We start from the raw sequence: 27052 nt of genomic DNA, 5'->3' as shown, positions 1-27052 counted from the left end.
GGGCAAAGTTAAGGTTATATTGTGAGAGATGCCCCCATTCCATAATTTATGCTTTGGACATTGGGTTCAGAAAGTCGATTTCTCTTTTTGTTTTGTTTTGTAGAAAGGGTATAATGGATTCAGAGCAAAACATGGAACCTAATTTATCCCGGTGACAGCGATCTGTACTCGGCCTCCTTGGCAGACCGCCACTTTCAGTGTATAATTTGAAAGTGAAATCACAGTATTCAGGCCCCAAGTCATCATTTGTAACTTTTTTTTTGTCTTGTGGCATTCGCTGACGTTTTTGAGCAAAATTCTTCAAAATGGTACACGGGGTTCATGAATTTGGGGCAAAAATCAAAAATGCTCTTTTTTTGTCTTTAACCTGCATTTCATACTTTCTAGCAGCAAAAGTCGCTAAACAGTTGAACAGTTAGGGAATGTTTCCACTGTCAGTTTTGGCAGCGCTTTGGACGCAGCACATGTCCGTTCCGTCCAAAGCGCTGCCGGCTTTTGTACAAGTGGTGATTCCGCATGTGTTCATTGAAGCGTGCGGAATCACTGCATCCTATACATTGGACGGTGATATTTATCTTGCAGAGACTGAGCGTCTCCGTAAGATAAATTGACATCCTCCAGTCACGTGTCCGATTACGCAGGGAAGCCGAAGGCGTTCTTACACGCAAAGTGGAGATGGGATTTCATAAAATCCCATCCACTATGCTGTAATATCTGGCCGCTGCGACTGTACGCAGCGTCCAATCCACAGCGTTTACGGACCTTGGAAACATACCCTTACACGTTTGCCTAAAAAAGCGCCAAATTGAAAACTGCTTCAGAAACCTTCGTAAAGGCAGGAAGTAGAACGTGAAGCGACAAAAGTCACATTTCATCAATTTAAAACATCCGGATAAGAAAAGTTGTCAAGGATAAATAAGAATTAAAAAAAAACACAAAAAAAAATTAGACAACTTATGAAGTGGTGCAAAATGTATGGAGAAAAAGAAGCAAATACAAAAAAATTCACTAAAGGCAGAAATCATTCCAGAAAAGTGGAGAAGCAGCTATGGTGAATCAGGGCTTCAGTCTTGTGTGTATGTGTGTGCTACAGATATATTAAAGCTAGTTATCCAGGGCGGGAAACTAAGTTCTTCACAGCTCAGGGTAAGTTATCAGATATTGTTTTAATTTATAAATGACATAAAATAAATTGTCAAAGATCAGTCTTAGGAGTGAGAACAAAAAGCAGTAGTAGAGAGGAAACATAGTAAAGCACTTGGCTGTAGCAAACACGGGCTTTATATACGGACGTAAAGGATGCACAGCAAAATGTGAAATCCAGCTCATCCAAGGATCTGAAGATGCGGGTTTATGGGGAATCAGGTCTGTGCACATTTTTATGTTTAGTTATGTGCAGCAGTTTCCTTGATTGTATTGGTCAAAAGCAGCTGGAAGAAAGAAAGACTACATGCACACAGCCATTTATTACCTTATTGTTATAGTGCATTTGTATTAATCAGCTTTCTTGTGCATGACCTTAGCTTAAAGCCCAATTGTGTGGAAATGCAGGTTGCAGAACTAGCAGGCGTAACACTTGCATGAAAGCTGTGCCATCCCATTCTTGCTGCATTCTTACGTTACCTCTGGGTAAATGCTGAGGAAACATTCTCAGGCTCATCATACCCATATTCACCCAGATGTTAGACTGCTGTTGGCGAGTCACCGGCTGCTGTCTTAGGAAAAGCAGATAGCGGGGAAAAAGTTCCAGTTCGGGAAGGTTTGATTTGCTGTTTCTGATGACCTAGAATAAGGCATACAGTCAAATGAAGCCAACATATTGTTCATATTAGCAGGCCTGACAGGTGGAAAAGAAAAACCAAACATTAGAATCACACTCTGCATACTGCATGCTCGCTTATGCTGGGCAATTATTGTTACACATTTGTGACAGATCAGATTGTCCACTGTGTGAATGAGAAAATAACAAATAAAATACATTTTTTTTCTCCCGGGAGGACTATTTTCCCACAAACACATTAGACCAGACCTGGGCAAAGTCCCACAGGCCGCACCATGTTCTCCCCAGCCTGTCTTCTGCCAACCAGTGTCAACGCTATCTGCATTTTTGGGATGCAGGCAGCGGTGAATGCATTGGTGGAGGAGGGGCAGACAACCATGGAGAGATTATAGGGCTCTCATGCTGGACATGGGGAGGCTGCACGGGGGCTCCTCCCGTATATAGGAAGCTGCGTGGGGGCTCCTCCTGTATATAGGAGGCTATGTAGGGGCTACTCCTGTATATAGGAGGTTATGTAGGGGTTACTCCTGTATATAGGAGGCTGTGTGGGGGCTACTCCTGTATATAGGAGGCTGTGTGGGGGCTCCTCCGGTATATAGGAGGCTGCGTGGGGGCTCTTCCTGTATATAGGAGGCTATGTAGGGGCTACTCCTGTATATAGGAGGCTGTGTGGGGGCTCCTCCTGTATATAGGAGGCTATGTAGGGGCTACTCCTGTATATAGGAGGCTATGTAGGGGCTACTCCTGTATATAGGAGGCTGTGTGGGGGCTACTCCTGTATATAGGAGGCTGTGTGGGGGCTACTCCTGTATATAGGAGGCTGTGTGGGGGCTCCTCCGGTATATAGGAGGCTGCGTGGGGGCTACTCCTGTATATAGGAGGCTATGTAGGGGCTACTCCTGTATATAGGAGGCTGCGTGGGGGCTCCTCCCATATATAGGAAGGCTGTGTGGGGGCTCCTCCTGTATATAGGAGGCTGCGTGGGGGCTCCTCCCATATATAGGAAGGCTGTGTGGGGGCTCCTCCGGTATATAGGAAGCTGCGTGGGGGCTCCTCCTGTATATAGGAGGCTATGAAGGGGCCACTCCTGTATATAGAAGGCTGTGTGAGGGCTCCTCCCGTATATAGGAGGCTGGGTGGGGGCTCCTCCTGTATATAGGAGGCTGTGTGGGGGCTCCTCCCGTATATAGGAGGCTGTGTGGGGGCTCCTCCCATATATAGGAAGGCTGCATGGGGACTCCTCCCATATATAAGAAGGGTGTGGGGGCTCCTCCCATATATAGGAGGCTGTGTGGGGGCTCTCCCTGTATATAGGAGGCTATGAAGGGGCCACTCCTGTATATAGGAGGCTGTGTGGGGGCTCCTCCCATATACAGGAGGCTGTGTGGGGGCTCCTCCCGTATATAGGAGGCTGCATGGGGGCTCCTCCCATATATAGGAAGGCTGCATGGGGACTCCTCCCATATATAAGAAGGGTGTGGGGGCTCCTCCCGTATATAGGAGGCTGTGTGGGGGCTCTCCCTGTATATAGGAGGCTATGAAGGGGCCACTCCAGTATATAGGAGGCTGTGTGGGGGCTCCTCCCGTATATAGGAGGCTGCATGGGGGCTCCTCCTGTATATAGGAGGCTATAAAGGGGCCACTCCTGCATATAGGAGGCTGTGTGGGGGCTCCTCCCATATATAGGAGGCTGGGTGGGGGCTCCTCCTGTATATAAAAGGCTGTGTGGGGGCTCATCCCGTATATAGGAGGCTGTGTGGGGGCTCCTCCGGTATACAGGGGGCTGCGTGGGGGCTCCTCCCGTATATAGGAGGCTGCATGGGGGCTCCTCCCATACATAGGAAGGCTGCATGGGGACTCCTCCCATATATAGGAAGGGTGTGGGGGCTCCTCCAGTATATAGGAGGCTGTGTGGGGGCTCTTCCTGTATATAGGAAGGCTGCATGGGGGCTCCTCCCGTATATAGGAGGCTGTGTGGGGGCTCCTCCTGTATACAGGGGGCTGTGTGGGGGCTCCTCCCATATATAGGAAGCTGCATGGGGGCTCCTCCCATATATAGGAAGGGTGTGGGGACTCCTCCTGTATATTGGAGCCTGTGTGGGGGCTCCTCTCGTATATAGGAGGCTGTGTGGGGGCTGCTCTATATTAAGTGATACAATATTTAAAATAATTTTAATTGATATGTTAATATTAATATTGTGCAGAATTAAGCCTATTGGTTCGGCCCTCCACAACAGTCATGGCGTCTCATGTGGCCCCTCGGGAAAATTAATTGCCCACCCCTGCATTAGACTAATGTCAAACTAACTTGCTGAAAAGTTCAACCGAGAGCTTAATGTGTTTCGGTGGCCCTGGATAACTTACTGTCATTGGAGATGTTGATCGGCATATCCGATTTATGACTGCCAATCACTTGGTTCTCCTGGAGATGAGCCACCACCAGACATGTCTGTTGACGGCTTTCTCATAAAGAACACGTGAACGCTCGTCCAAACGTTGTATAGCTGACAGTCATCTCATGTGTCTCATCCATCTTGTGGATGTCTATCATTTCTGCGAGGGGCATTCGAAGATTATAACCCAGTTTCATCCTCCTCTTAGCACTGGATACTATACACAAAATCTGAGTATTAGATTGCTGGTTTATTTTATTTTAAGAAAAGTGTTTGCAATGTTTTACTATATTTCATTTGTTAACTTCTTTTTGCATAAATTGACCATGGTTATTGTTTTTCGTCATATTAATCCATGTTTGATAAGTTAAGTTTTGTGCTCTTTAATTATACGTGTCAAACTCTGACCCACAATCCAAATCTGTACCTCATGGTGCTTATATTTGGCCGGCAGCGCCATACAGAGGACTATGTGGAGCTATTATTCTAAATAGAGAACTATGTGGGGCCCATTATACTGTATGGAAGACTATGCGGGGTCTATTATAATGTGTGGAGGGCTGTATGGGGATCACAGTTGGGGAATCGTGCTGTTTCGGGGGGGTCACCATACTTTGCCAGGAGATTTGAGGTGGGGTACAGTAGTATCATCATACCATGCGTGTGGAGTGTACTGTGGAGGAATTCACTCTCGGGGTATCATACTGTGTTTGGGAGCACTTTTACTGGCATCATACTTTATGGGGGGCAATTAAAGGGCAATCTAGGAGCTTTAATAGGAGGAAAATTACTTTGTAATGCAAAGTTGTGAGATAATATTTGGTGGGGTCACAGAAGAGCCTAAGGCTTTTTTCTTTTGGAAGGGGATGGAGCCCAATTAGATCTTATGCTATGGGACACCATGATGTCCTTGTGCGCCTCTGCCCAGTGTTCCGGTCATGTGGTATGTTTCTTAAGACTTATTAATTAAAATGTACTTTATTTGTGGGACAGCCCCTTTAAGTTTCTTTCCATCTTAAATGATCAGGAAAACTTCAATTGTACATATTTTTTCAATAAATATCAAAGTTGGTGTGCAACTTTTTCCAAGTTTTTAATTTTGGTCCTCTATGCAGTGGAGTTTGACATCCCTGTCTTAAATGAATCCTTGATTATGTGGAAAATGAGGAAATAACCTAAGGCTGACTGAAAAGAGCCAAGCCTTAAGGTACCGTTACACTAAACGATTTACCAACGATCACGACCAGCGATACGACCTGGCCGTGATCGTTGGTAAGTCGTTGTGTGGTCGCTGGGGAGCTGTCACACAGACAGTTCTCTCCAGCGACCAACGATCAGGGGAACAACTTGGTCTTCAACTGTCTTCAACTATGCCGAAGTCCCCGGGTAACCAGGGTAAACATCGGGTTACTAAGTGCAGGGCTGCGCTTAGTAACCCGATATTTACCCTGGTTACCATTGTAAAAGTAAAAAAAAAAAAACACTACATACTCACATTCCGACGTCTGTCACGTCCCCCGGCGTCAGCATCCCTGCACTGTGTAAGCGCCGGCCGTAAAGCAGAGCGGTGACATCACCGCTGTGCTCTGCTTTACGGCCGGCGCTGACACAGTGCAGGGAAGCTGACGCCGGGGGACGTGACAGACATCGGAATGTGAGTATGTAGTGGTTTTTTTTACTTTTACAATGGTAACGAGGGTAAATATCGGGTTACTAAGCGCGGGCCCGCCCTTAGTAACCCGATGTTTACCCTGGTTACAGGTGAACACATCGCTAGACCGGCGTCACACATGCCGATCTAGCGATGACAGCGGGGTGATCAGCGACCAAAAAAAGGTCCTGATCATTCCCCACGACCAACGATCTCCCAGCAGGGGCCTGATCGTTGGTCGCTGTCACACAAAGATATCGTTAGCGGGATCGTTGCTACGTCACAAAAAGCGTGACGTTGCAACGATATCCTTAACGATATCGTTATGTGTGAAGGTACCTTAAGTGGTGTCAGTTTTGTGCAATTTTTTGATCAAGTGAGACATACACTAGTAGGGTTGTAATCATTACAGACTAGGTTTGTAGTGGTTACCCCCAGGCCTACCCACATGGCACACTAGCTCCGGCAACACTGGTTGTGACATTGATCCTTTAATTTTTAATTTAAAACATCATTTTCAAAAAATCATCGGGAAAAATATATTTTGCATGTGGCAATATTTACATTTAGTATAGGCACTGCACAAATTTTGCAACTTTGAACGTGCAGTTCAAAGTTGCAAAATTTGTGCAGTGCCTATACTAAATGTAAATATTGCCACATGCAAAATATATTTTTCCCGATGATATATATGTAAGATATATGATGATAATGTAAGATATATGCGAGGTTACATAAAAATCTGCCTTAATAAATGGACAACTTTGTAACCTTTGCCTTAATAAATGGACAACTTTGTAACCTTTGCGTTATAAAGGGTACCAGTCACCAAATTTATGCTGCCCAACCACAGACCGCATGAATCAGAGCCTGGCTGCGTGACGGCAGCCTGCAAGGTTTTACTCTGAAATACCACGACGTTCATGCAAAAACATACTTTAAAGAGTTGATGGGTGTCAAAGGAAGAAACAAGACTAGGTAGGTAGTCTTCTCCCATCACTTCTATAGCAGATTTCCAGGTCTCTCACAGTTTTCACACTTGGGGGAGACTTGGCAATCAACTGGAGTGATCCAAATCAAAGCCGGCCAGACCGAATCTTCAAACTGTTTTCTCAGAAACACAGGAGCATTTCAGAGAATAATATACAGTACCTGTCTGCAATCGTGCAACCAGGCTCTGACTTATGTGGTGAATTGTCTTAGCAGCATGAATCAACAGGTTTCCTTTAACCCCTTAAAGTCCAATGACAGATATATCCGACATTGGACAACTCCCCCTGTTTGGTGCGGGCTCCGGTGATGAGCCTGCACCTTTTCCAGCCCATGACAGCTGATCTGATCAGCTGTCATGTGCCCCTAACAACCGCACGTGGAATCTCGATCCACCCGTGGCTGTTAACATGATAAATGCTGCTGTTAAACTCTGACAGCGGCATTTATCATGCACGCGCAGGGAGCGCGTCATTAATCCCACCCATCGGTGCCCATGTCACATGACCAAGGGTTGCCGATGGGTTGGCATGACAACCCTGGGTCTGCAGGAGACTCCTGTGGTTGTCATAGCCGGATAGCTATGAGCGCCGCCCAGCAATAAAATGCAATAACGGGCGATCAAAAGATCGTATACACATCAATAAAAACGTCAGATCGGCGCACAAAAAATAAGCCCTCACCTGGCCCCAGATCCCGAAAAATGGAGACACTATGGTTCTTGGAAAATGGCAATTTATTTTTTTTAGAAACTTGGATATTTTTTTTTTCAAAACTAAGTACGGTAAATCCAATATAAGGACTGAAGCTTATATAAAGCTTTCCTAATATTCCAACGTTCAATCCAATCTATTGTAAAAACAACAATAACGCTGAGTGGGTTGGCAACTTTTTATAAAAAATCTTCTTCTAGCAAGTATTTTAAACTCATGTTACCTACGGATATACATTATATTTTGACTTTGCTTTCAGGTTCTACCACACCACTTTCACAACTGCCACCTTTATATCAGACACATTATCACAGTCGGACGATGTGATGATATGATCAAGCTTTGTAGGACATCATAGGCAAGTATTTTCCATGTGGTCCAACATGCCTCTATAAATATGAGCAGTGGCGCGCAAGTAAAATCATGAACATTATGTACCCTTGCCCCCTTGTAAGCTAAAATAACATGACATGTGAATGGGAATTACTACTTACTGGCCGAGGTAAGGACATGTTTGCTCCATACCAGTGATACAATGCTCTCCATACTGGCTCAGGAACAATTTCATAATCTTTTCCACGAAAAAGAGATGGATTTTGTTTTATGCGTCCCCCTTCCAAGGTTAAGGAGGGTACCTAGAAGAAACGATAGAGAATATTAAATTACTCATATATACTGTTAAATAAAATTAAAAATGAAGAATTTTATGTTTTTGCAATTCATAAAGAGATCAAAGAATATTGCTTCTAAAAACAATTTAAAAAAAGTACAAAACGGATAATCAATTTTTCCTTTTATTCTTATTGATCCTGAGACCACATCACATATATCAGATGATAAAAATAAATTTCTACTTTAATGGGTACAGATATTTCTTTTTTAACTTTTCACTGACAAATCTGCATTGGAAAACATTATATTCTGAAACAAAGCTGTTTATACATAACTAGATGGTGGCCCGATTCTAATGCATCGGGTATTCTAGAATATACATGTCCACGTAGTATATTGCCCAGTCATGTAGTATAATGCTCCATGCAGTTATGGCCCCATAGATGCCCCATATAATGCTGCATGCAGTTATGGCCCCATAGATGCCCCATATAATGCTCCATGCAGTTATGGCCCCATAGATGTCCGATATAATGCTCCATGCAGTTAAGGCCCCATAGATGCTCCATATAATGCTCCATGCAGTTATGGCCCCATAGATGTCCCATATAATGCTCCATGCAGTTATGGCCCCATAGATGCCCCATATAATGCTCCATGCAGTTATGGCCCCATAGATGCCCCATATAATGCTCCATGCAGTTATGGCCCCATAGATGCCCCATATAATGCTCCATGCAGTTATGGCCCCATAGATGCCCCATATAATGCTCCATGCAGTTCATTATGGTCCCATAGATGCCCCATATAATGCTCCATGCAGTTATGGCCCCATAGATGTCCCATATAATGCTCCATGCAGTTATGGCCCCATAGATGCCCCATTTAATGCTCCATGCAGTTCTTTATGGCCCCATAGACCAGGGGTGTCAAACTGCATTCCTCGAGGGCTGCAAACAGGTCATGTTTTCAGGATTTCCTTGTACTGCACAGGTGATAATTTAATCACCTACACAAATAATGAGTTGGTGATTAAATTATCACTTGTGCAGTACAAGGAAATCCTGAAAACATGACCTGTTTGCAGCCCTCGAGGAATGCAGTTTGACACCCCTGCCATAGACGCTCCATACAGCATTGTGCCACATGTAATGCTGCTGCAAAAAAAAAAAATCACATACTCACCACTCGTCGCTGCTTCTCAGCGTCCAGTCTCTCCGCACTGACTGTTCAGGCAGAGGGCGGCGCGCACACTAATACGTCATCGCGCCCTCTGACCTGCACAGTCACTGAAGGACAGGAAGACGGAGCGGTGCCTGGCGGATGGAACGCGCACAAGTGAATATGAAATACTCACCTGCTCCTGACGCGGTCCCTGCTGTCCTATGGTACCGCAGCTTCTTCGCGCCTGCTCCTAGAAGGACCTGCCATGACGTCATGGTCACATGAACGTGACGTCATGCCAGGTCGTTCTCGCGGAGGGATTGTGATGACGTCGCGGTCACATGACCGTGACGTCATGGCAGGTCCTTCTCGCGCAGGGCCTGTGATGACGTCGCGGTCACATGACTAACGTCATGACAGGTCCTTCTCCCATACCATCGTTGGCACCGAAACCTGCCGCTTCCATGGAGAGGTCACCGGAGCATCGCGAGGAATGGGAAAGGTGAGTATATAATAATTTTTTATTATTTTTAACATTAGATCCTTTTACTATTGACGCTGCATGGGCAGCGTCAATAGTAAAAACTTGGTCACACAGGGTTAATAGCGGCGGTAACGGAGTGAGTTACTCGCGGCATAACGCGGTCCGTTACCGCTGGCATTAACCCTGTGTGAGCGGTGACTGTGGGGAGTATGGAGCGGGCACTGACTGCAGGGGAGTAGGAGGGACTTATCGGACTGTGGCCGTCGCGGATTGGTCGCGGCAGCCATGACAGGCAGCTGCCAAGACCAATCAGCGAATGAATATCCATGACAAAAAGAAAGAAGGACAGACGGAAGTGACCCTTAGACAATTATATAGTAGATTCTAGGTCTGAGAAAATAATTGATGAGAAAACAACCATAAGGGTCAAAAGCATAGCTAGAAGCTATTGCAATGACCTGGAGAAAAAATAGGAAGTATATTTACTGAAGAAAATTGGTCAGTAAGATCAAACCCCAAAGAGCACATAATGGTAGGACATTGAAAGCCAAATCCATTAACACCTTATATCTTCATATCTGTTGCTGCATTCCCAAGTGAGAAGCATTCAAACTCATACAAATTGAGGCATTAATTGCTCTTGATAGGACAGATAACTTCCCAAGCCTCAACCCTTCTGAGGTTGCTTCCCTGCCAGGCACCTGCCTCTTTAGCTTGATAGATAGCTTAGTGTTGGATTTCCTTGCCTAATGTCCAGGTTCAGACTGGTCCACAGGGTAACAGGGCAATCCCCCTGTGGGCCCCTATGCAGATCTAGCCCCCAATCCCTCTGTATGTGCAGTACTTGGCATAATTCACTTGATTCACTGTACAGAAAAAAAAAGCATCTCATCATTCATTAACTAAACTACCCAGCTTATTATTACATGGAGATATAGGTAAATTTGTGAATGGGGGCAGTGTAATATTGGTATGCAGGTAAAAAGTGGGCCCCCCTTAAAGTCAATGTTACTGGTGGGTTTCTTGGCATCCCAGTCCGGCACTGCTAATGTCACACTGACAGGAAGTTATCAGTCAAGCTAGAGAGTCAGGTGCTGGGAAGGAAAACCTAATAAGATAGAGGCCAAGAACACTTACCATCTCATTAGCATATCAATGTAAACATAGAATTCTCTGCAGCAACAAATAAAATATGTAAAAGGTGTCCTTGGATTTGTCTTGCAAAGACCTGCATGCCCCTAGGATATTTGAGGGGTATCTTGCTTACAGATTACCTGTAAGCAGGAGTACATTGTTGCTGGGTTGGAGAACAACTTTTAGACCGGTTACATAACAATGGTCTACTTCTCAGATCATTGTATCAAGTTCTAAAAAATGTTGTCAATAGGCATAATCATGATAAAGATAAAACAAGAACGTAATGTCAGTAACATGTATATCAATTATATTGGAAATTCATGATAGACACTGCAATATAGTCAAATATCATCTTTCATATTTATTTAGAATTAAATCTGTGAAATAATTCCCTCAATTTTGTTTCATAGTTGTATTCCTTTTGTTTTAAGTATGATGCATTAGAGACACCAGTTATGTTATGGCATTATCACAACTTAAGGGAGTAGTCCCATACGCAACATTTATCCAAAGGATATGTTATAAATGTAAAATTGTTGGCCCAAGAGTCCCATTGATGTACAGAACCAAGGTCTCGAAGTCCCCTGTGTGAACGGATACTGAGCATGTGTGACCACAGGCGCTATGACACTGGTCACACATGCTCACCAGCACTCCATTCACATAGGAGACTTCAGGATTACATTCTATATAATCAATCCCGTTAATAGGTGATAGATGTAGTTTGGGGTCAACCCTTTTAATACTAAGATCAAATCCATATCATTGGCAGTTAGAGTGAAAGTCATTCTAATAAAGCACATCTGAAAGGATTCTTCGCCTCACTTTTACAGCATGGTGTAGTACAATAGCATCTGTAACATGGGAGGCACAGGTCTGCAGAGTGAATTCTAATGTGCAAGGGAGGCCATTACATTTACAACTCACCCAACTACACAAGATTGTCCTGCCTACACGTAACTCTGCACTTCGAAGATGTATTCTATTCCTGTGTATAATGTAAGACATTAACAAATCTGAAAAATTCATTTGGACTTGATAGGGCTCATAATTTGATTTCAATGCATTTTAAATTTAGAATTTTTTCAACTACAAAACATGAAAATGTGATAATCACTGAACAGTTTTTGTCAAAGTGTTACTTTATCATTAGCATATGAAAGTTTAACATCAATTTGCAATTCTAATCCCACTTTCAAATGTATGTCAGATGTGAGAAACTTTATAAATAGTTACTCAATTTTCAAGTGTAATTTGGCTCAGCTATGCTCTAATCTTAAATTGGCCAGTCAGTAGGGAGGATTTAGAATTGGTCTTTAACCCCTTCATTTCCAGGCCTATTTTCACCCTCCTGATCAGGCCATTGTCAAAGGTCATAACTCGAACGCTTCACACTATCCAAGTGATTCTGAGCTTATTTTATCATGTTAGTGGTACATTTTGAAGAAATTATTTGAGTTTATTTATGAAAATTTGAAACTCAATTTTTATGCCCTTAAACCCGATAGACATATTACACAAAAGAGTTAATACATAATGAGTCACATGTCTACTTCACATCAGAATCCTGTTTTAAACTATTTTTATTTGGTTAGGGTGTTAGAAGGGTTCAAAGTTTATCAGTAATTTCTCTATTTTCAAACACAATTTACAAAACATTTTTTTTAGGGACCCTAGCACATTTGAAGCTACTATGAGGGGCATATGTCACAGAACATACCCAAAATTGGCACCATTTTAAAAAAAAACTATGCATAAAAAGTTTATTAATGCTTTAGGAGCTTCTCTGGTATTAAAGCAATTGAAGGAAAAAAATGAAAATGTTACTTTTTCCCACAAAAAATACCGCTTTAGCCCCAAATTTTGCTTTTTTGAAAGAGTAACAGGGTAAAATTGACCATACATTTTGTTGTGCAAGGTCTCCTGAATACACTGAATGGTGCAAAGCTACTGTTTGGGAGCACAGCAGGGCTCGAAAGGAAAGGAGCACCATTCAACTTTTGGAGCGCAAAATTGGCTGGAATAGATAGTGGACGCAATGTCGCATTTGCAGAGCTTCTGATGTGCGGAAACCCCCAAGTGACCCCATTTTGGAAACTACACCCCTCAAGAAATTTATCTAGATGCATGGTGAGCACCTTGAACCCACATAGGCTTCACAGAATTTTATAACGTTGAGCAGTGAAAATGAAAAAATACATTTTTAACGCTCAGGCGAGTCACAATTGTAAAACATTGGGCTGAGTCATTGGAAAATTACATTTTATTTTTTACTAAAATGTTGCTTTGGACCCAAGTTTTCAATTTTCAAAAGGTTAACAGACGAAAATGGTCAGTACCATTTGTTATTCAATTTCTCCCGAGTACGTCAATACCCCATAAGTGGTCAAAAACTACTTCTCAAGCACAGTGCAAAGCTGACAAGGGAAGGAGCACCATATTCTAGTGCACATTTTACTGGAATGTTTTGAGGGTGCCATGCCACATTGGCAGAGCCACTGAGGTGCCAGAACATTTGAACCCCCCATAAGTGACCTTATTTTACAAACTACATCTCTTAATTAATATATCTAGGGGTGCAGTGATCATATTAACACCACGGGTGTGTCACAGAATTTTATACCATTGGGCAGTGAAGAAAACAATTACATTTTTACCACTAGAATTTAATTTACATTTTCACAAGAGAAAATGGGCAAAAATGACACCAAATTTTGTCTCACAAATTGTGCTGAACAAAGATGTACCCCATGTGTGGCTGCACTGTACTGTTAGCCACACGGCAAGACTCGGAAGAGAAGAGCGCAATTTGAATCTGAGAACAAAATTAACCTAGACTAGTTTGCAGGATCCATATACAGAGCCCTTAAGTGCCAGAAGAGCAGAATTCCCCCTCAAAAGTCCCCATTTTGGAAATTACACTCCTCTAGAATTTATCTACAGCTGTAGTGACAAGTTTGATTCCCTGGGTGTTTTCTAGAAACAAGCAGGAGTAGATGTGGCTGAGTGAAAATTGCTAATCTGCCACTGTAGTGCCCATACATTAAGTCCAGTTTGTGATTCTGAGACATGCACCCCATAAATTAGGCAGGACCTCTTTGCTACAGAAATGCCAAACATGTGGATGCTAAATGTGGTTTAGGCACACTGGGGCTCAAAAAGGAGTGGGAGCATTTAGATTTAGCAGAGCAGATTTCACTGGATTCCTTTTTTGGGAGGGTGGGGGAGCCATAATGCTTTTCCAGAACCTTTGTGCTACCAGTAACGTGGTAGCCCCTGTTATTTCCATTGACAGATGCTTGCTTTTTTGTGGATTGAGTTGAAGCTTTTATGGGAAAAATTTTGGACCATATTTATCCTGTACTCTACGCTGAGCACCAACATCGGGGTTTCCATCTAAATCTCCGAATAAACTGATTCAGATAAAACCTCCGAGAAATCTATTCACTATAATGAGTCAGCAGTGTTTCTCTGGTCTTCGTCTGGCTTCTGCTGCGCAAGGTCTTTCTTTTCACAGGTGCACAAAACTGTGGCGGACCGCACTTTTATGCGTACTTAAAAAGACAGACGCCTCTGGACCATAGACCAGATGGCATCCACAGTATCTCCATCCATCCCATTATAGGGAATCTACTGTCTGAATCACGTATTTCAGAGATTTACACGGAAACACCAGATTAAAAGCTCAGTGCAGGATAAATGTGCGGCGTATCTTACTGCAATCTTTGGGAGGCCGAATGAACAAATCAACAGCAGGTTTTATTTATTTTTTACGCTGTTCCTCGAGCGGTATAAGTGATTCAACTGCTTTATTCTTCGGGTTGGTGTGATTACAGCGATACCAGATTTAAATCAGCTTTTTAGGTTTGGCTGCCATCACACAATAAAACACTATTTTCTTTTTTTTTGCAAAAACAAATTTTTGCATTACCATATTTTGAGAGCTATAATTTTTCTATATTTTAGCTGACAGACTCATGTGAGAGCTTATTTCTTGTGGGACGAGTTGACATTTTTATTGGTACAATTTTCAGGCTGATAGAGGCATGTGTGGGCTTCGTTTTTGTGGGAAGAATTGTCGTTTTTATTTAGTAGCATTTTTGGGCACATAACATTTTTTGATCGCTTTCTATTCAGACTTTTGGGAGGCATGTGCTAAGAATAAATATGAAACCTTTAGATAGGGTCTAGCTCAGCGTCCCCGAAGCTCGACTTCCTCGATCCCTAAGAGGTCTATCAAACTTCACCCAGGCATTCCTTGATTATTTACAGGCGGTTTTCACACCAGTATGGCTATGGGAGGTCATTTAAGTGTATGGTGGATGCTGACATTTTACGTCGCTTTGGTCGGCCATTATGTTGATGCATAATCTTCTATCTAAAGGTTTCATATTTATTCTTAGCACATGCAACTACCTTTGATTGTAGCCTTGTATTGTGGTTTTCTGATAAAAGGAAATTAATTCACTAACCTTTGGGAACTGGTAGGCACTTCATATTTGTCATTATTAATTTTATCATCTTCCATTATATTTTTCCATTACGTATGAGTCCATACTTTCAATGTTATTTTTCATTTTTTCTATTAGTGATTTATTTCTGATACTTAATATCCTAAGGGTCCTAGTGGTGTTGGGTTTTCTGTGGATGGGGTGGGGTCACATCACTCTGGTTACTAATCTACAAATATATATTCTCTATTTTTGGATACAGAACACTGCCCCTTTACTAGCAATTTCAGCGTCCCCTATATGGCATTATGCTTTTTTATTGTTTTTATTAGTCGGTTTAAAAAAAAAACTGTTTTTAATAACATGGATATCTTCATTACTCAGTCTGCAGTACTTTGAGTCTGGGTTTGTATTTGGTTACATTTAGTAGGAACTGCCATATAGCATTATTTGTGAACACACACATACAGTACATACATACACACATATACACACAGTGGGAAAAATAAGTATTTGATACAATGTCAATTTGGCAAGTTTTCCCACCTACAAAGAATAGAGAGGTCTGTAATTTTATTGCAGATACACTTCAACTGTGAGAGACAGAATTCAAAAACAAAAACCAGAAAAACACATTGTATGGTTTTTACATAATTAAATTGCATTAAATAAGTATGGTATTTGATCAACTATCACCCAGCAAGAATTCTGGCTCTCACAGACCTGTCATGACAATGACCCGGAACACGCGGCCAAGGCAACTAAGGAAAAGATCTGTATGGAGGAGTGGGCCAAAATCCCTGCTGCAGTGAGTGCAAACTTGGTCAAGGACTACAGGAATCATCTGACCTCTGTAATTGCCATCAAAGGGTTCTGTACCAAATATTACGTTCTGTTTTTCTATTGGGTCAAACACTTATTTCATGCAATAAAATGCAAATCTAATATATAAAGCTGTGTGTGTGTGTGTGTGTGTGTGTATGTGTGTATGTATGTATGTATGTATGTATGTATGTATGTATGTGTGTATGTCCGGGATTGACATCTGCACCGTCACAGCTACAGCCACAAAATTTTGCACAGTCACACGTCTGGACCCCGAGAGCGTCATAGGCTATGTTGTGAGGCGAAATTTTAACCCCGCGCATTCCAATTCACCAAACAATTTTGCCCCTATCTACATAATGGGGAAAAAGTGAAAGGAAAAGTGTTGGAGGCAAATTGACAGCTGCCAGATGTGAACAAGGAGGACTTAAAGAATGAGAGCGATGGCGTCAAAGAATATATACTGTACAGTTGCTAAGGTGGGGCCCCAACATGGGATACTTACCACACATGGAGATATGAACACACACACACAAAAGGCGCCACACACTACCACGTGCTTGAACACATACACCACCCTCCACACACATTTCACCACACATACACCAACCTTGCCACATAAAAGTCGAAACACAAAAGTCGCCACTCAAAACTCGCCACATGCAAAACTCACCTCATGGAAAACTTGCCACACGCAAAACTTGCACACGCGGAAAAATTGCCACATGCAAAAGTTGCCTCACACAAAACTTGCACATACTCAAAACGCACCACACAACACTCGCCACGCGCAAAACTTGCCATGCGCAAAACTTGCTGCGCAAAACTTGCTACACTAACCTGTCACATGCAACTCGACACACAAAAAGTTGCTACACGCATGTCGCCACGCAAAACTCGTCTCACAAAAGTGGCTACATGCATGTCGCCACATGCAACTCAACACAGACAACTTGACACATGAAACTCACCCTAAAACACACACAAGTCTGGTATTATCATTCAAAAATAAAAATCTGATTAATAAGCAGACAAACTACAAGAGCAACAAATGTACCATATAGGAAATACGGCAGCTATCAGTCACATGACCTGTCTATTATGTGTAAGTGTGAGCTAATATATTCTGCCAGGGGGAGGGCTTCCTGTTGGCTGGCGATTTATCAGGCTGCCAATTTAGCTTACAAATACTGAGGTAAGAATACTGACCAAATAACGTGTGAACGAGGTCTAATACAGGAGGAGATGACACACAGATATATATACTATATACAGGGGAGATGACACAAAGGTATATACGATATACAGGAGAGGACACACACACATATATACTATATACAGGGGAGATGACACAGGTATATACTATATACAAGGGAGATAACACAGGTATATACTATATATAGGAGATGCCATACAGGTACATACTATATACAGGAGGAGATGACACACATATATACTATATACAGGAGCAGATGACACAGAGGTATATACTATATACAGGAGGAGATGACACAGGTATATAATATATACAGGAGGAGATGACTTACAGATATATACTATATACAGGAGGAGATGACACACGTATATACTATATACAGGAGGAGATGACTTACAGGAATATACTATATAAAAGAGGAGATGACACATAGGTAAATCGAGGAGGAGATGAGATACAGCAGGTATATACTATATACATACAGGTCCATACTATATACAGGAGATGACATACAGGTGTATACTATATATAAGGGAGATGACAAACATGTATATACGGAGGGGAAAATGAGAGGTGTGAGTTGAAAATGAGGGGTGTGATGTGAAAATGAAAAGATGTGAGTGCAAAATGAGAGGAATGAGGGAAAATAGTGGAGTGATCGGAAAATGACAGATGTGAGGTCGAAATGACAAGTGTTAGGAGGGAATGAGAGGAGTGAGAGGGAAAATAAGAGGAGTGAGGGGGAAAATGAGAGGTGTAAGTGAGAAAATGAGAGATGTGAGGGGGAAAATGAGAGGCGTGATGGGAAAATAAGAGAAGTGAAGTGCTATAACTAACCACAGATATTTACTATGCCCAGGCACGCCGGGCTCTTCAGCTAGTTAATTATATAAAAATCATACAATGTGATTTTCTGGTTTTCATTTTTAGATTCTGTCTCTCACAGTTGGTACCTACGATAAAAATTACAGACCTCTCTCCATTCTTTGTAGATGGGAAAACTTGCCAAATTTGCAGTGTATCAAATACTTACTTTCCCCATTGTGTGTATACACACATACACACCGGGAGCCTGAATCAAAAAATGACAAGCTCTTTAAAGGGACTCTGTCATCCTCTCCAGCCATTAGAAACTAAGAGAGCCACCTTGTGCAGCAGTAATGCTGCATTCTGACAAGGTGGCTCTTTTAGTTATTGATGCAGTCAAAGCAGAAATTAAGCGTTTTATAATTTCGCAAAAATACCTGTCTTTAGTCGTGGAGGCAGGTCTTAACCCCCCCTGCTGCACACGCCACACTGCCGTCACTCAAGGCTTCTTCGGCGCCGGGCGCCGCCCCTCCGCGCTGTTTTCAAATCAAATCCGGCGCCTGCTCTGTTTTGTTCTGCCTGGGGCAGGCGCAGTGAGCGCTGCCCGTCTGACCTCAGATGCAGTCTCGCAGACTGCGCCTGTGAGGCCACCCAGCTTGTGAATCCCAGCCCCGCAGTGTGTTATGCATTATGAACAGTGCAGGGCTGGGATTCACAAGCTGGATGGCCGCACAGGCGCAGTCTGCAAGACTGCATCTGAGGTCAGACGGGCAGCGCTCACTGCGCCTGCCCCTGGCAGAACTAAACAGTGCAGGCGCCGGCTTTGATTTGAAAACAGCGCCGAGGGGGCGGCACCCTGCGCCGAAGAAGCCTTGAGTGACGGCAGTGTGGCGTGTGCAGCAGGGGGGTTTAGGGTATGTTCACACGTTCAGGATTTCCATCCTTTTTTTTTCCTGACTGTTTTTTAAAAAACTGCAGCTCTTGGCAGAAAACGCAGGTCCTTTTTTTGGTCCTTTTTTGGTCCGTTTTTGATGCGTTTTTTGATGCGTTTTTTTGATGCAGTTTTCTAGCCAGAGTCTGTGTGTTTTCTAGGAATTTTTTTAGGGTTAAAATGGCTGAAAATACCCTAACCCTACCCCTACCCCTAACCCTACCCCTAACCCTAACCCTACCCCTAACCCTACCCCTAACCCTAACCCTAACCCTACCCCTACCCCTAACCCTACCCCTAACCCTAACCCTACCCCTAACCCTACCCCTATTCTAACCTTAGTGAAAAAAAAAAAAAAAAAAATTCTTTATTTTTTTTATTGTCCCTACCTATGGGGGTGACAAAGGGGGGGGGTGTCATTTACTATTTTTTTATTTTGATCACTGAGATATAACCTATCTCAGTGATCAAAATGCACTTTGGAACGAATCTGCCGGCCGGCAGATTCGGCGGGCGCACTGCGCATGCGCCCGCCATTTTGCAAGATGGCGGCGCCCAGGGAGAAGACGGCCGGACGGACACCGGGACGCCGGGTGAGTATAAGGGGGGGAGATTAGGGCACGGGGGGGGGCATCAGAGCACTGGGGGGGGGGCATCGGAGCACTGGGGGGGGGGCATCGGAGCACGGGGGGGCGGGATCGGAACACGGGGGGGGCAGCCACACTCCGCCCACGCACTTCCGCCCGCTCCCCGCACTTCCTGCTGCAGCGGTTCTGCACATCAAACCGCAGTAAAACCCGCAGATATATTTTTGATCTGCGGGTTTTACTGCGGTTTGGACCTCACAATGGAGGTCTATGGGTGCAGAACCGCTGCGGCTCCGGAAAAAGAATTGACATGCTCCTTCTTTTTTCCGGGAGCTATTCAGCGCGTCTTTTTTTTTACAATTTCCGGACCATGTGCACAGTGTATCCTGTTTTCCATAGGGTACAGTGTACTGTACCCTGCATGGAAAACAGCTGCGGAACCGCAGCGGCAAAACCGCCGCGGTTCCGCGGTAAAAAACGCACTGTGTGAACATGGCCTAAGACCTGCCTCCACGACTAAAGACAGGTATTTTTGTGAAATTATAAAACGCTTAATTTCTGCTTTGACTGCACTAATAACTAAAAGAGCCACCTTGTCAGAATGCAGCATTAGTGCTGCACAAGGTGGCTCTCTTAGTTTCTAACGGCTGGAGGGGGTGACCGAGTCCCTTTAAAGAAAAGAGTCACATGTTTCACTACAGCACAATTGACATGAAAAGTTAAAGCTGCAATACCGCATAAAACCTGTGGACTAGTGTGGCATTGTTTGCAGAAAAAAAGTAGCCATGTTTCTATAATTTTGTGCAACCCCTTTATTTCACAGTAAAATATCAGTAAAATGTTGCAATTTGATTTATGTTTCTAATTGTTCTGTTTTTATCTTGTTCTTATGTTACACTTCTATTCCTTTCTCTGCTGCAGTTTTGGCTACAGCACTGTGTGAGTGGCATTGAGTGACATTATTTAACATTCTGGGCATCAGTTTTGCTTTATAGATTTATATTTTCAAGTCAATGGTCTCCTGTAGTGTTCTTACAATTGTGCTAGTAGTCTGCATCGCTTCACCGCCATCATCTTCCAAGACTTATCTCACTCTTTGAATTCTGAAACTATCTAAGAGAACATTAAATGTTACAGCTCCTTGACTTTACATTACTCTCCATCCCATACATGCCTCAAGTGTTGAGTTTTTTGGAAATTACACACAATCTAATACAATTTTAAAGAAGACCTTTCACCAAATATTTCATGTTGAACTAGACACATGATGTACGGAAAAGGCGCTTCAGAGACTAATAATGTTTTGGGTTTTTTTTGTGGGTAGGTGCAGGGTAAAAGTTTAAGTGGGGATTGCCATAGAGATATCACTGTGGACGGGTATATCCTTTCTTCTTCTGACGCTGACCAATCAAGAGCAGCAACACACTGGGGAAAGAAAAATACACGTCCACTATAACTTTGAGCAGGCTCTGCTAACATGCATTCACAGCCTGCAGAGTGATGACGTGCTGGAGCACAGCAGACCTGTGATTACTAACAGCTTTCAGCTCATATCTCTTGACTCCAGCAGTCAGTGAGGGAGAGGGGCAGTATAGAGAAAGTTGAGACTCATTACAAACACTTCTAGTAGCTCTTTGCTCAAATTCAAATGAGATTTATTGGCAGGACCAAATACACTTTAGCATGGTCAAAGCAAGTATAATGCTGCCAACTCTGCTGTACTACCCGTCCTCCACACTGACTGCTGGAGATGAAAGCTGCTAATCACACTCAGGTCTGCTGCGCTCCAGCACATGTATTCATACTCTGCAGTGAGGAGAGCAGGCTGTGTCAATATGTATCACACAGAGCCTGTCCTAAGCTATAATGGGGATGTATTTTTCCCCCTTGTATGTGAATTTCTGCTTATGATTGGCAGAGCTGGCAGCATTATGAGAGGAGCGCTTCTATAAGTGTTTGTAATGAGACTCAACTCTGCAGCGCTGCCCCTCCCCCCACGATGACTGCCAAAAGTGAGAACTGAAAGATGGCAGTTAATCACACTTTGGTCTGCTGGGTTCCAGTAAATTTCCGCACTCTACAGTAAGGGGAGAGAACTGTCTGTCAATGCTATTCTGGGGCATACTTTCTTTCCCCGATGTTTTGCAGCCTGCTTATGATTGTTCAGCATTAAAGGGAACCTGTCATCCCCCAAAATGGAAGTTGAGCTAAGCCCACCGGCATCAGGGGCTTATTACAGCATTCTGTAATGCTGTAGATAAGCCCCTGATGTATCCTGAAAGATGAGAAAAAGAGGTTACATTATACTCATCCAGGGGCGGTCCCACTGTTGGTCCGGTCCGGGGCCTCGCATCTTCTTACGATGACGTCCTCTTCTTGTCTTCACGCTGCGGCTCCTGCGCAGGCGTACTTTGTCTGCCCTGTTGAGGGCAGAGCAGAGTACTGCAGTGCGCAGGTGCCGGGAAAGGTCAGAGAGGCCCAGTGGGGGCATAGGCAAAAATCTGCCAATGAATGGATCAGTGGTGTGGGAGGGGTTATACAGAGCTCATGAATATTGAGGACTACATAGCAGTAGGTTTACTATCCTATAGTGATAATCTCCTGCTGCTAAAACAGTGATTTTATCAAAACTACATCAAGCAGCCTGCTAAGTGGCACATCACTGAAGTCAGGGTATCCGTTAATCATGTCACTCTCAGATTAGGTAGCAAAATTATAGTCAGTAATATAGAATTGCATACATGGGAAATCTAAACATGTCAAAAAAAAAAGTGTAACCTGTGATTATAATCATGCACGTGAAATTTATTATACAGATATGCAAGTTATAGGAAAATTTCCTTATAATATTAATAGGCATGGAGGCGTCTAAGACTTTTACCTTATTGATTAAATTCAACAGAAATCTAAACAATATACTGAATGTACAACTCACCTTGACATTCTCTTGTGTTACCAGTGGCTGGTTGTCAATAGCACCAGGTTTCTGTGGATTAAGCTGCAATAATATGCTACCATTGGGACCACCCATACACTGGTTATTGTTATCCGAAGTGTTATGCTGGCGTGCAAAGCACATGTCTGCACCTGGCGTACTGGAGTAAAGGAAAACTGGAACGGAAAAGAAAGGCACAATTTTCACTATAACAAACCTAAATAAGTAAACTTTACTAAAAAGCTTAGTTTCTCCCAGATGTCCCTGCCCTCCATTACTAGAGGGCGTCAGGGGAGGGAGAATTCAATAGGAGCCAAGAACTGCAATGACTGGACATGGACATAGCAGCCACAGATTGCTGAATTGGTTTGAACTATTTAATTAGTATGCGCTCACCAGGTCAAAGGTCATTGTGAAAGGAGACAGAGGGGGGGAGCTATGACAACTATTGTGAATAGGGAATCCAGTTTTATCAACTGTACATAGAGGTGTTCATTTTCATTGTAATCAAGTCTGTGATGATAATGAGACTGCTGGTAAGTCTTGTACAGAACAGGATTAGTTCGTCTGGATTAGCAGAAATTGTGAAAGTTGCAAAAAAACATTACTTTTATTTTGTTTTTTTGGAGCAATAATATGGAAAATTGTAAAAAACAAACTTAAAAAAGAACATCTAACAAACAACAGAATTAAACAATACATCATCTTGTGCATCACATTTTATTAGGCATTTAAAAAACTAAATTCATAGTTACTGACAAAGACGTAGTGGGAAAGGTGATTGCCTAATATGCTAAATCTTGGCACACATTTCTGAGAAAAAGTAACCATTAAACATTTGTTTTAGTTATCAGACCGCATGAATCGCTAAATTTGATAAAACTCCCTAACTGACAGTGCATCCCCAATTCACATCAGGACTACAAGATCCCAGGTACTTTCAGCTGCATCACATCTAATGTGGTGTACCGAATTATTTGTATTAACTGTCCAACCGGGGTCTGTATGTGGGGGAGACAGGGAAGAAACTGAGGACAAGAATGAACTCTCACTGCCACACAATAAGAGAAAAAAGAATGGATCTACCTGTGGCCAAACATTTTTGAATCCCAGATCACAGCACCACAACTTGTATCAAATCTCAGAGAGACAGAATGGGTCTGGGAGTATAAACATATGACAACCTTTGATACTCTCAGTGCAGGAATGAATGTGTTGCATGGATTTATGTCTTTTTACACCAATTAAGGAATTTGCTCCTCAGACCATGCGGGGGCATCACAACACAGAACCAGACCCCAATCAGAGGACAATAAAACATTCACACTCCTTATCTATGAACTGTTCCAATATCTATGGACATAACTGTTTATCACTCTCCCATAATGATAGTTCTGCTTCACGTCACCTGTCTTATCTATGGCATTTTTCTGTGCTGTGTTGTGCATAAATGTGATGCTTCATAATTTGTATTAGTCTGTGTCTGAAGAAGAGACCTGAGTAGTCGCGAAAGATTGCGATTTGTTAGCATCTTTTCAGTTAGCCATTAAAAGGTATCAACCACTGAAGACTCTCAATTCCAAATATTTTTCTATAAAGTGGCCAGTCTTAAAATGCAGTAAATTTTTCAAAGTGGCATAATATCATTGCAATTTAGGCCATACCCTTTTCCTCACAAGCCATATCCACCGTTCTACTATCCTCACCCTTTCCAAGCATAGTTCTCATCTCTTGATTAATTAAAGGGATTGTCGACTCCTCGGACAATCCGTTCTGAACTCCTGTATCACACCCCCCCCGTAACATAATGAGACCTATACTTGCCTTCAGAGGTGGCGCTGTTCCATCGGTGTCGGCACTGGCTCTCCCTATGCTCTGGTAACAATGTTGTGTCACTTAATCTCTGTGATAAATTAAAGCGGGCTTCTTTCTACCCTCCTTCAAACAAATCTAGACACCTGTAAAAAGTGAGAGCTGCTGCCATCCTCTCAATTCTTCTGGATGTCAATTACATCCTGCACTGGTTGGCCACAGGAATCGTGCAACATAATGACACACGAGCTCCCAAGAGAGCCAGTGCCAACAGTGCTGGAACTGCGCTGGCACCAGAGGCAAGTGTTATTATACATGGGGGCAAACGGTGATTAAGAAGGGGTTGTTTGAGTAGTGGACAACCCCTTTAAATTACAGAAGGGTCAAGAAATATTTGGACAATGACCGAATCTTCGCGATTTGCGCTCTGCATGCCACTATTTTTTTATTTAAAATGAAACAAATGAGATGCAATTGAAGTATAGATTTACAGGTTAAATTAAAGGGGTTGAACAAAAATATCCTTTGAAATGTTTAGGAATTGCTACCATTTTTCTATAAAGACTCCTCATATCAAAAGCAATTGGACAAATTAACTTTACCATAAATAAAATGTTTATTTTTAATACTTTGTAGGGAATCCTTTGCAGGCAATCACTGCCCGACATCTGGAAGCCATGGAGGTCACCAAACGCTGGGTTTCCTCCTTTGTGATGCTTTGCCAGGTCTTTACTGTAGCCGACTTCAGTTGTTGCTTGTTTGTGGTTTGTTCTGCCTTAAGCATATGAAATGCATGATCAATGGAGTTAAAATCTTGTGACTGATGTGACCATTGCAGAATATTCCACTTCTTTGCATTAGGGTTGCAGTATGTTTGGGTCAATGTCCATCTGTACTGTAAAGCACCGTTTAATCAACCTTTGTTGCATTTGGTTGAATCTAAGCAGAAATTGCCCTGAAATCTTTACAATTAATCCAGCTGCTTCTGTCTTCAGTGACATCATCAATAAAGAAGGGCTAACATGAACAGCAAAGTTCAGGGTCCACACCAATCACCTACTGTACGGACCTTTACCAGGAAGTCTGTGCTACTGTTCGGGTTTGGCCCTCAAAACACCGGGTGTTACTCGCGCTGTCATGTCCCTGACAGAGCGGCAAACACTGCCTCTGATCAGCGGTAACATCATTACCGCCGGTCAGACAGTGGTGGTTCCAACACTGTCAAATGATAGCATGAGCCTGCAGCTGTGATCGGAAGTAAAAAGTTTACCTCTGGTCACTGGTGTCGGCTGATGGTACTACTACTCCCATCAGCCTACGCCTGTTGCTACTATTAACAGCGAGAGGAGGCGGCTGATGGGAGTATTCATCAGCCAGCGCCTGCCCTCTAAATAAATAATTTTTTAAATAAAGGTGTGGGTTCTCCTGTATTTCTGATTACCAGCCAGGCACAACTGCCAGCTGCCAGCTACAAGTCTCCGCTGTCAGCGTTAGCAAGGCTGGTAACCAAGAATAGAGGGGTCACAACGCTGTATTTTTAAAAATATTAAAATAAATAATGAAAAAAAAAAAGTTGTGAGGTTCTCCTCATTTTTGACAACCAGCTAAGCTAAAGCAGACAGATAGGGGTTGGCATATTCAGGTTGCTATGGGGCCGTTTATATTGCCTCCCAACCTAAAAATTGCAGCCGTCAGGCGCCTAGAAATGGCACATCTATTAGATATGCCAATTCTGGCACTTTGCACAGCTCTTCCTATTTGCCCTGTCTATAAGACGCCTATCCTATTACTAACACTATAGTTGTATTTAAACAAAACAAAACAAAAAAAAAACAGCAAGAATAAAGTCTTATTTGAAATTTAAAAAAAACAAAAAAACACTTTTACTTAATTTAAGAATAGCAAACAGAGTTATACTCACCTAATGCCCATTCCACTGAAGCAATGGTCTCCTGTATAAAAAAAAGCAAAAAACAACCATACCCCTAACCTGTCCGTCGTTCTGTCCCATGCCGTAATCCGTGTCTGAGGATAAACAGTTTTCAACTTGGATGGTGCCAAGATGCGACTGTCAGGCTGAGAACCACTGGTGAATGAGCTGCTGTGAGCTCAGGCTCAGTGACTAGCGGTGACGTCATCGAGGTTACTGCAGGTCAAAGAGGCTGCATTCCCAGCCATTCCCCTGAACTACGGTGACCTCAGTGAGCTCACCGCTAGCAGTGAGGAAAAAAACGTCTCATGGAAAGAATGCTATTCTAGAACATAGCAGGCTTCTTTAGATGCTCTTAGTCTAATCTAGCCTTTCTATTCGTGTGATGTGGTGGTTTGTGGTGAACCCTCTGTATGTGCTCTCATGAAGTCTTCTCTTTATAGTAAACTTAGATGCTGAAACACCTACTTCTTGGAAAGAGTACTTCACTTGGATGGATGTTCTGAATGGGGTTTTCTTCACCATGGAAAGGATTCTGCGATCATCTACCACTGTTGTCTTCTATGGATGTCCAGGTCTTTTTGGAGTTCCCAAGCTCATCAATGCATTTTTTTTTTCAGAATGTACCAAACTG

The 27052-nt window shown here is 42.9% G+C and overlaps 1 protein-coding gene across 2 annotated transcripts in view; it reads right to left on the bottom strand.

Annotated features, from left to right (window-relative positions):
• Positions 1-27052, bottom strand: part of USP32 (ubiquitin specific peptidase 32) — a 347736-nt gene that overhangs the window by 110351 nt on the left and 210333 nt on the right. Inside the window, exons 14-16 of one of the 2 annotated variants that reach the window (XM_069757228.1) lie at positions 22677-22852; positions 8022-8162; positions 1666-1783 (exon numbers count right to left, since the gene is read on the bottom strand). In XM_069757228.1, the coding sequence (XP_069613329.1) occupies positions 1666-1783; positions 8022-8162; positions 22677-22852 (435 nt within the window). Of the gene's footprint in view, positions 1-1623; positions 1784-8021; positions 8163-22676; positions 22853-27052 lie in introns of both variants that reach the window. The other variant, XM_069757227.1, reaches the window with a different exon arrangement.

Source organism: Ranitomeya imitator, chromosome 3, assembly GCF_032444005.1.
Source record: "Ranitomeya imitator isolate aRanImi1 chromosome 3, aRanImi1.pri, whole genome shotgun sequence".
NCBI classification, from domain to species: Eukaryota; Metazoa; Chordata; class Amphibia; order Anura; family Dendrobatidae; genus Ranitomeya; species Ranitomeya imitator.
The sequence above is the reverse complement of the archived record's forward strand: the minus strand, read 5'-3'. Positions and strand labels throughout refer to the sequence as shown.